This window comes from Felis catus, chromosome B4, assembly GCF_018350175.1.
Source record: "Felis catus isolate Fca126 chromosome B4, F.catus_Fca126_mat1.0, whole genome shotgun sequence".
In the NCBI taxonomy this organism is placed as follows: domain Eukaryota; kingdom Metazoa; phylum Chordata; class Mammalia; order Carnivora; family Felidae; genus Felis; species Felis catus.
The window spans coordinates 4,900,951-4,911,469 of record NC_058374.1 but is presented as its reverse complement, the minus strand read 5'-3'; the positions used below and the strand labels follow the sequence as shown (position 1 = coordinate 4,911,469).

At 46.2% G+C, this 10,519-nt stretch overlaps 1 protein-coding gene and 1 long non-coding RNA gene across 2 annotated transcripts; one reads left to right on the top strand and one right to left on the bottom strand.

Moving 5' to 3' along the window:
- Positions 1-209: 209 nt before the first annotated feature.
- On the bottom strand, positions 210-2,127 carry LOC109501282. The gene is made up of 2 exons (XR_002159221.3): positions 1,634-2,127; positions 210-851 (listed from the first exon to the last, which is right to left on the bottom strand). It is a non-coding gene; the product is annotated as an uncharacterized LOC109501282 (long non-coding RNA).
- Positions 2,128-2,220: 93 nt separating this feature from the next.
- On the top strand, positions 2,221-3,077 carry LOC101097564 (malignant T-cell-amplified sequence 1). The gene has a single exon (XM_003988072.6). The coding sequence runs from the start codon at positions 2,368-2,370 to the stop codon at positions 2,911-2,913; it is 546 nt and encodes a 181-aa protein (XP_003988121.1). The 5' UTR covers positions 2,221-2,367; the 3' UTR covers positions 2,914-3,077.
- Positions 3,078-10,519: the final 7,442 nt, after the last annotated feature.

Genomic DNA, 10,519 nt, shown 5'->3' with positions numbered 1-10,519 from the left:
TTAAGCACACAAAACCCATACATGACAGACAAGGTTAGCTGCTCATATACTAACAGAGCTGTGTCTAGAAACGTGTGACTCTTCTCGGGATCAAAGTCAGTGGAGTGAAATCTCAGGGAGGCATATCAGAGACCTGGCCATAAATGGGAAAGCTCAAGTCTGGCCAGTTATACTTTATCCTGTGTGAAGAGAGTATTACAACAGTCATGTAACTGTTTTCATGTGAATTTAATAATTATCTACATGAAATACTTAAAACCCAATTATTCTAAGTTCAAATTCAAGCAATTCTCACCCGATCCCTAAGAGATGGGTATCCTTGTTAACCACACTTTTGTAATGAGTAAACTGAGGCACATACACATTCAGTCACTTTCAGGATTTCAATCTAGTAAGTGATGGAGCAGGATTCATTCCTGGCTTCTAAGGCCAGGACACGCCAACACCCTGCTATCCTGCCTCACGTGACGGTCTTAGTTGTGATGGCTGATTTTATGTGTCAACCTGACTGGTCCACAGGGTGCCCGTATATTTGGCCAAACATTGTTCTGAGCGTTTCTATAAGGGCGTTTCTCCGTAAGATTAACATTTTAGTTCACGAAGCGGATTACCCTCCCTGATGAGGACAGGCCTCATCCAAAGCCGGAACAGAACAAAAGGCTGACTCTCCCTTGAGTAAGAAGGGGTTCCTCTTGCCTGATTGCCTCCGAGCTGGGCCATCGGTCTTCTCCTGCCTTTGGACTTGGGACTCAGACTGAATGACAACAATGGCTCTCCCGGGTGTCCAGGTTGCTGCTGCTCATTGAGGATGTCAGGACTTCTCAGCCTCCAGAAGTGTGTGAGCCAATTCCCTACAATAGATACATATATCCTGTTTATATATTATTATTTATTATGTAGTAATATATATTATATATTAGTTATACCTAGATGTCTATACATATTTCCACATATTTATATATATTAATATATAATTTATAATATGATTTACCTATCTATATTGTTTCTCTGGAGAACGCAGACTAATAGATTTTTGTTCTGAGAATGGGGAGATATATATATGTGTGTGTGTGTTTATATATATATATATACATATACACACATATATATGTATATATATTATTTATACATTAAATTATATAAATATTAAATATATAAATATTAAGCTAATATTTATACATTAAATGTATATATATTTATTTATAACCCTGATGTGCTGTAAGCTTCCCAAGAATGGGGAAATACGTGCTATTTTCCCACTGTATACCCAGCACCTGTTATAATTCCTGCTGCAGGATAGGTTTCCCAAATTAAGCATGTGTTCACCGGAGAGAAGTGCTAGGTCAAAGAATACCGACATAAAATACACAATTCCTGCCTTCAGGGGCCTCACACTTCTTAGGATGACAAAATCCACATGGACAAAATCTAATTAACTGGCTGGCTTCCATATTAATCCCAAATGGGTATAGACCAGATAATGGTTTCAAAATATACGAATCCCAAGTTGATAGAACTGAAAAGGGAAACACATCCGCACTCGTAGCTGGAGATCTCAATACGCTGCTCGGCAATTTACAGAGCAAGTAGGCAGAAAATCAGTAAGGCTCAAGACGTGAACAACCCTACCCACCTGCGGGACACAGCACTGCACCCAAACAAAGCAGGATGCACACGGTTTACAGGAGCACGTGTGACATCGGCCAAGAGACACCATATTCTGACTAAAAATGAGCGTGGACATCTCGGAATGGATTGAAATCCTACAGGATGTGCATTCCTCCCGGCCGGAAGCCTCTCCTCTCAGGTTCAGGTGCAGAGGACTCAGAGGGAGGAGGCTGCATTCAGGGGTTTGCAAGGACAGTGTCAGAGGGCGGTGGGGAGAAGGGAGGGTGTGAGCGAGGGGAACCGGGAGTAACGACGGGGACTCGGCTCGTCGCGGTGACTCCGCGGGGCCGGACGGCCGGGCCACTCCGGCCTGCTTTCCCGGGCCGTGGCCGGGGTCACTGCAGGGACGACGATCCCGTTTACCGACAGTAAAAGTAAAAACTACCGGCCCCCCGCGCTCCTCTCTTCCGGCCACGGGAACGCCCGCTGCCCCTCCTCTGCCGCCAGCCCCGCCCCTTTACGCACCCGCCCGGCAGACGAATCTGCGGCCGCAGAACCGCCGGCGCGGGCGCGCCGCCTCCCGAGGGGCGGAAGTCGATCGCACGCAGAGCCGTAAAGCGCGCTCCCTTCCGGTTAACGACAGCCGCCGCTACCTTCCCAGCCGGCCTTCCTCCGGTGAGCGCCTGTGCGGGACCCTCGGAACTGCCGTGTTTTCCCAGCTCGGGGCTGTTCGTGTCGCCGCCCCCTGCGCCTAGGATCATGTTCAAGAAATTTGACGAGAAAGAAAATGTGTCGAACTGCATCCAGTTGAAAACCTCCGTTATTAAGGGCATTAAGAACCAGTTGATAGAGCAATTTCCAGGTATTGAACCATGGCTTAATCAGATCTTGCCTAAGAAAGATCCGGTCAAAATAGTGCGATGCCACGAACACATAGAGATCCTTACGGTAAACGGAGAGTTACTGTTCTTTAGGCAAAGAGAAGGCCCTTTTTATCCGACCCTGAGGCTACTGCACAAATACCCTTTCATCCTGCCGCACCAGCAGGTCGATAAAGGAGCCATCAAGTTTGTACTCAGTGGAGCCAATATCATGTGTCCAGGCTTAACCTCTCCGGGAGCTAAGCTCTACCCGGCCGCGGTAGATACGGTTGTGGCAATCATGGCCGAGGGGAAGCAGCATGCGCTGTGTGTCGGGGTCATGAAGATGTCCGCAGAAGATATTGAGAAAGTCAACAAAGGCATCGGCATCGAGAACATCCATTACCTAAACGACGGGCTGTGGCACATGAAGACCTACAAATGAGCTGATCGGAAGGAGCGCACTCGGACTGGCTGTGGACGTTGTGCTGTGTCTGTGTCTGTGTGTGACCGCACGAAGATGGTGCCTCTGTGGTTCTGCCTAAGTTCAACAGATGGTTATGCTACGGGAAACAGAAACTAAACGGAAGTAAAGATTTGGAACGAGTACATCTGCCTGTATGCGTGTCTTTGTGAGTGAGTGTGTAGGAGTGGGTGTCCGTGTGTGTCTGCAGAGGGGCGGTTAGTTTCGATTTGCTGCCTTACCTGCCCAAGCGGGTGTGGGTCCAAACACAGGTGGAATATCTGTGGTAGAAAAACATTTCAAAGTGAAGAGACCCAAAGCGGTGAGGGAAGAGCTTGGAGAAAGAGAAGGACTGGAGAGGGGCCTCCGCAACTGTCAGCGGTAGTATTTAAAGGATAAGCAGAGGGCGCCTGGGTGGCCGAGTGGGTTAAGCGACTTCGGCTCAGGTTATGATCTGCCGTTGGTGGGTTCAAGTCCTGCATCCGGCTCTGTGCTGACAGCTCAGAGCCTGGAGCCCCCTTCGGATTCTGAGTCTCCCTCTCTCTCTGCTCCTCCTCTGCTCAAGCCCGCGTGCTCTCTCTCTCTCTCTCAAAAATAAATAATAATAGTAATAATAATAGTAATAATAATAATAATAAAGGATAAGCAGACACTCCAGTAAAAAAGTGTACGGCAGGTGTTGGTGAGCGTCTGCCCAACAGGCATCACTCCCTCCCTCCTTGTGGCAGAACTCTGTCCATCCCTTTTCCACATGAAAATCCTGATTAGTCCAGGCTCATCACAGCGGTCTATTTCCCAATGAGACTGGGTCATTTATGGGTGGGCATGGGACCAAAGGCCAAATAGGATCTAACTATTTAGAAATCCTTAGGAAAATGGGGATCTTTTCTCCCACGGTTTTGATTCATTATATAGGTGGTGGACGTCACCTGTGTTAGGAGGGGCTGCTTAAAGATTTCTGGAAAAGGTTTTCAGGCTCTCAAAGAAAGATGCATGGGGAGAAACCGTCTCCCTGCTTTGGGTGGATGTAGGCATGTGTGGTTTTGTTCTTGTCACGCACATGCATGTGCACGCACACACACACAAAACCTTGATAAGCATGAAGTCTGATCACACAAAAACTGAACAGGAAGCAACGGTGCCTTTGATGATTTATGAGCTGATGATGAACCATGGAGACTCCATATATTGGGGCCCCCTATCAAGGGATGTGGCAGTTATGTGAGATAACACATTTTCCTTATAAACTACTTCATTTTGAATTGAGTTTTCTAAAATTTAAAGCCAATATATCTCAATTTTTATAGAACGGCCTCACAGACCTCCAACTGAAAAATTGCCAATAAAATCGGTCAGCTGGAGGCTCATTGGTGATGTCCCTGTGATCGGTTTCAGGATAATTCATACGAATTGCAGTAGATTTGGGGTGAATGGAAAGTGAAAAGGTAAAATGTGGAAATTTAGACTCCATGTTATTCCTTACGGAATTTCGGTTGTGAGTGAAAAGATACTGGATAAAAGCTACAAGGAAATTCTAGTCAAGATACTGTGTTTTGGAGTTCAATTATTTTGCTGTTATTTTTATTGTTTTTGTTGCAGGTTGTTAATGGGATAGTTAATATGTTTATATGTTGGGAAAGATTCGCTAAAGGTGGAAATGCTTGATGGGGATCTAATCAGTGCCATAGAAAAGCAGGAAGGAATGGCTTCAAATGGAGACAAGGATGTCCTCAAATCTGTGCGTTTGGATTATCTCTTCACTACAGGGTTGTCCCGTAACAACCGTTAAACTCTCCTCATTAGACCATTATTTTTTTCTCAAAATATTAGGGCTTTGGCCTCTTAATTCTCTACCCCAACCAACACCACCAACTCTGGCCATTGGTGGACACCCGTGGAGGACCTGTAAACTCATGGTAATATTCTGGAGCATCGGTGACTGACGAACACTGAGGGAGGCACTCAAGGTAAGCAGCCCACAGTTCTCTTACCATATCCCCACCAACTGTCTCCACCAAAAGTTGAAAGAGGGCCCCTGGATCTATTCTAAGCCTTCTTTCAGTTTTCATTCATGCACATGCATCCTGTCTCCCGTTATTGGATACTAATCCTTATACCGATAGCAAGCCTACTAAACAACTCAAAATGGGAAGCCTGCATACACATTGGAAAGAAGGGAGGGGCCAAGCTTTTTGAACTTCCTGGAATTTCACATAAAATTTGGTGTGTATATTCAGAGGTAGATCTATTGGTTAAAGCGTTCTCTCCATTCGTATGTTTAAGGTGATGTATGAGCCAAAAGGTTATGAACAATTCAAGTAGAAGAGGTTCGTCTCTACTTACTCCTGGCTAATACCAATGCCTAATTCGATGGTGAGGATACTGGCTAATGAAATACAAATAACGGTCACATCTTGCCTCAAGAATCGGCCTACTCAGTGCTACTTAACCCTAAATAGTTCAACAAACATTATTGGGTACATACCCTGGGGCTAGATGCTGGGTTTAGGAGTAAGATGCAGATATATAAGTGTTTTTATATTTACTTGTTACACTTACTTGTTTTTCATATTTATATTTGTTATGTTTATTCTTATATCCGGTTTTCTGGGAGCGTAGTCTTGTTAGGAAAGCAATCATGTAGAAATATAATTTACTTTCACATATTTGTGTGTGTATACACCTATATATAGTAAATATATGAATTACCTATTAGAATACCGTGTAAATGAATGAGGGAGAGTTGTCTTTGCCTAGAAAATCAAAGAAGATTTCTTAACTAGGGGCTGTCTGAGTGGGAAAAAAACAAAAAAACAAAAACAGGGGCTCCTGGGTGGCTCAGTCAGTTGAGCATCTGACTTCAGCTCAGGTCATGATCTCACGGTTGACAAGTTCGAGCCCCGCGTCGGGCTCTGTGCTGACAGTTTGGAGCCTGGAGCCTGCTTCGGATTCTGTGTCTCTCTCCCTCTGCCCCTCCCCTGCTCATGCTCTGTCTCTGTCTCAAAAATAAAATAAACATGAGCATGAACAAGGGAGGGTCAGAGAGAGGGAGACACAGAATCCGAAGCAGGCTCCAGGCTCTGAGCTGTCAGCACAGAGCCCGACATGGGGCTAGAACTCACGGATCGTGAGATCATGACCTGAGCTGAAGTCGGACACTCAATAGCTGAGCCACCCAGATGCCCCTACACATAAGTTTTCTATAGGACATTAATGGGACCACCCCACAGACATGCAGGTCATAAGTCCAGGCAACGCCAGGACTTTTATACAGATTTGTGAGTCATTAGTATGTAGATGGAGTAAATCCTGTGAGCCATAAAATGGGGAGGCTGAAGAAGGAATGGGCGGGAGAACCAACACTCGTGTGTGACTGCAGGAGTGTCTATCCACTTAGAAAACGAAGAGTGGGTGGGACTCTTAATCCGATGACCAACCGTCTAATTCCTGGGAAGAGTGGAGCGGCCTCCTTCAGCTCTGGAGGACTGAGCGTACCCGTAGAACCGGTGCTCTGTAGGGTCTGAAAAAGCCCTCCGGAATTTCGAGCGAGACTCATTGGGACAGAAGGAGGCCCGTCCCTACCCAAGTGGCTGATGCCCGCTGGTAGCAGAAAAGGGAGATGGGCGTTTCCCACTAGAAACGGCCAATCCCACTAGGCTCGGAGGCTTCATGTTCCTAATTCTGGCCACCCACCTTGCAAATCTATGTCATTCTTAAGATTTAGAGAAAGAATTGTGTTGGGGGGGGGCAGCCACCACGGCGCTGAGGACGTGGCAGGACCGCAGGGCTCTGACCACTGGGTCATTTTCAGGGCCGTGTAGGCAGCCACTGGCCGTGACGGAGGGGATGGTGTCTTCCTCCGGAGAAGGAGCGGCCCTGCCTCTGCGGACCGCGCCCGCAAGCTAGAATCCTCCCCCTGCAGCATGACCCCCGGTCCAGATGCTGTCGTCCAGATAAGGTTGCTTTTAGTTTGTACGGAAGTGTGAATGTGAAGGCATTAAAGCAGCATAAACGTCTGGGGGCGTGTTACACGCCGCAGGTCTCTGCCACCTGTCACTGGGCTGCAGGAGGGAAGGGAATTTAATTTAAACTACGTTTCTCTTGCCTTTGCTTCCCTCATCAATGACACACGTTAGCTTGTTAGTTTGCAAGTAGGATAGAACCGGAGACCCTGCACATTTTCTGACCGTCCTGGTGATGAGGACGGGATGCTGACTGAGACATGGCTTCTGGAAGAGAGGAAGTGAGGACCCCACAGGCTAGGCATCGGAAGGCATTAGAGGGCATTAGAAGATCTCAGGACGCCGTGTAGTGCAGGCCCTTGTCCTACTGGCGGGTGAGAAGCGGGAGGCAGGGGACGCCCCTCCCCTAGCTGTTCAGGAAGTTTAGAGGCTAAGCAGCAAGAGGTAGGATTGGGACCAGCCTCTCAAAGGGTACCTGGGTTGTCATTCATTCTCTTCCGAATGAAAGAAGAGAGGGATGGGGTCACACTACCGAGGGCAGGCCAGGACTCGACCTGACAGGTGATATGGTCTTGACTGCTGAGTCAAGGGGTCTCCAATGCTGAATTAAATGCCGTCTCTAAGGGGATATAAGGTTCTGGAGAGAAAAGCTTGTTTATCGAGCTGAATGGGCAGCCTCTGGAAACCAAAAGTAAATGATGCAAAACCTTACTTCCTGGCGAGACGCCACAGTTTGCTGAGGCCCTAACACCTCCCTCCCTTGCTTCTCCTGCCTCTGCTGCTTTCGGAGCAAAGCCGGATGATTTAGCCCCTGATGTACATACAGGTGTGGGGGGCACCTGGGTGGCTCAGCCGGTTAAGCATCCGACTCCTGATTTCGGCTCAGGTCGATGAGAGGCCATAGGGCAAGCTGAGGGCCCAGCACAAGCTAGCACGCCCCTCCCCGCTGTGGGACATGTGTCATTATTCCTCAAGCTCTCCTGCTGCCCAAGGACAAAGGAGAGGAAAGGAAACAAATGGTTAATTTACCGAGATCACAGACTCAGGACTGAGTCTCCATCAGTTTACACATGTCTGGGTAAATCACAAGACAAAAGGCAATCTTATCAACAGCCCAATCTCCAGAAACCTGTGGTCTCGGTTTCCTGGAGCCCCAACATCACCCCTCCAGAGTGATGTGGGGAACAAAGGTAGAAGGAAATGGCAGATAAAATTCAATTTCCTCATTAACCTGCAGCCCACTGACAAATACTCGAGGCCGATCCAGAGAACATTTCTCCAGGAACCCCCTACCGTCCTAATGGTGATGCCTCACTAGAGGGAAAACCACCTTGACTTGACAACAGCAAGGCCTCAGGTATCTTAGAAGTCCTCTTTAGCACATCACAGTCCCTCTGGAGGCCCCCCTTTTGACTTCACCTCCCCCAACTCCATAGTATATAACGAGCCATCGGCCCAACCCCAGTGTCGCTCTTCCGGCCCACGGGTCCTGTCCCCGTGGTTTAATCAAACTGCCTTTTTGCACCAAAGTGTCTTCAAGATTTCCTTCTTGGCTGTTGGCTCCGGACCACCCCCATCACCCCAAAACCTCATCAAGGTCATGGTCTCACGGCTTGTGAACTCGAGCCCCGCATCAGGCTCTGCCCCTCCCCTGCTCACACTCGGTCTCAAAATAAATAAACATTAAACATTAATTAATTACACATCCTTGATCCCTGTTACCATTCTGGGGGGTGGTGGTGGGGAGCGGCATCCGAATTCAACTGGCAAGGTGTCAGAAAACTCACGAAGAAAGAAAGAACGGTAACCAAGTACCAGCTCACTTAAATGCGTAGCTTAGAAGAGTGCTGTTGTGCAGGAACGATTTCACTTCTGCCCCTCTGGCTTCTGTGGCTGGTCAATTACAACGACATAAGACAGGTTAAGAGGAGAAAACCAAATTTGGTTATGTACGGGAGCCCCGCAAAGATAGGAAGACTCAAAAGGCAGCTGGGCAGTCGAAGCTTATAGAATATCCTGAGTGAAGGAGACGTGTGGGGGTAGGGAAGGAAGGCCAGTCACAGGAAGGTGGAGGAGAGGTTGGGAGAACAAAGGCTTCCCTGTTATCCGGGTAAGTTTCTTAGGTAAACCGGTTATCTCTGGTAATAGCTCTCTTCCTGGTACAAAGCCTCCTTTCCAATGTAAATTTAGGCAGTTGAAAGCAAGGTAAAGAGCTTTTCCTGAATCTGCTGGGTTTTGATCGCCTTTAGCTCAAAATAATCTTCATACCAATGTGGCTTATATCGGGGGTACTCCTGAAACTGTTAGTTCTATAGCTATTGCAGTAGTTAAATTTGTAGTTAAGGTATTTCAAACAAAGAAAACTCCAGACCCAGGAAGCCTCGCTGGTGAATTCCACTAACCGTGCAAGGGGGAAATAATAAAAATTTTACAGAATTTTTTTCTCTAATAAAGAAGTTTAGGGGACACTTCCCAATTCAATTTACAAAGCTGGTGTTACTCAACAATCCAAACCAAAGGCATGACAAGAAAATAAAGTCACAGACCAATATCCTTCATGAACAGAAACACAAATATCCTGAAAAAAATATTAGCAAAGTTAGCCCGAAATATGTAAAAATGGCAAAACATGGGGTTTATTCTGGAGTATTCAATATTCAGAGATTCATGTAATGAACTGTATTAACAGATTAAAGAAGAAAAGCATATGCTTATTTTATTAGATGCAGAAAAAATTTGATATAATTCAATATTAACTCATTCAATAAAACAATTGCCTCAATCTGGTGAAAGAGATCTACTATATACATGCAGCTTACATTGTATTTATTGGTGAAAGACTGAATGCTTTCCTCCTAAAATCAAGAACACGACAGAGATGTCTCTTATCAGTCATTCTGCATAGTGCAATAAGGGAAGAAAAAGAAATAAAAAACATACAGCTTGTAAATAAAAAATAAAACTGTCTACTCACAGATACTATGATTGTCTAAGAAAATCCCAAAGAACCTACAAAAACGTTTCTAGAACAGCTATATGAGATTAGCAAATCGATTGATCTAAGAATCAATTGCATGTCAATATGCTAGCAATGAGTAGTTGGAAATTGAAATGGAAAAACAGACCGCTTTCAGTAGCATGGAAACCTTGAAGTAATTATGTATCAATCTAACAGAGCACATGCACCATCTGTATGCCAAAACCCTGCTAAGGAAAGGAGCCCAGATTAAAGGAAACTTCAGCAAACAGAGAGGTATGCTCTCTGTTCAGGAACTGTAAGACTCCATAAGGTGGTCATGTCAGTTCTCCCCCAATAAATGTATACATTTAATATAATTGGGGTCAAAGTCACGCAAGGTTTTTTATAAGAACCGACAAACTATTTCTAAAAATTTAATGGCAATTCAGAGGCATGGAATAGCCCAAACCGTTTTGAAAAGGGGAGAACAACTAACTTGGAGGGCCCACACCACCTGTGTCCTGGGCCTACTATAAAGCTATGATAGGGGTGCCTGGGTGGGTCAGTTGGTTAAGCATCTGATTTGGGCTCAGGTCATGATCTCGCGGTTCGTGAGTTCGAGCCCGCATTGGGCTCTGTGCTGACAGCTGGGAGCCTGGAGTCTGCT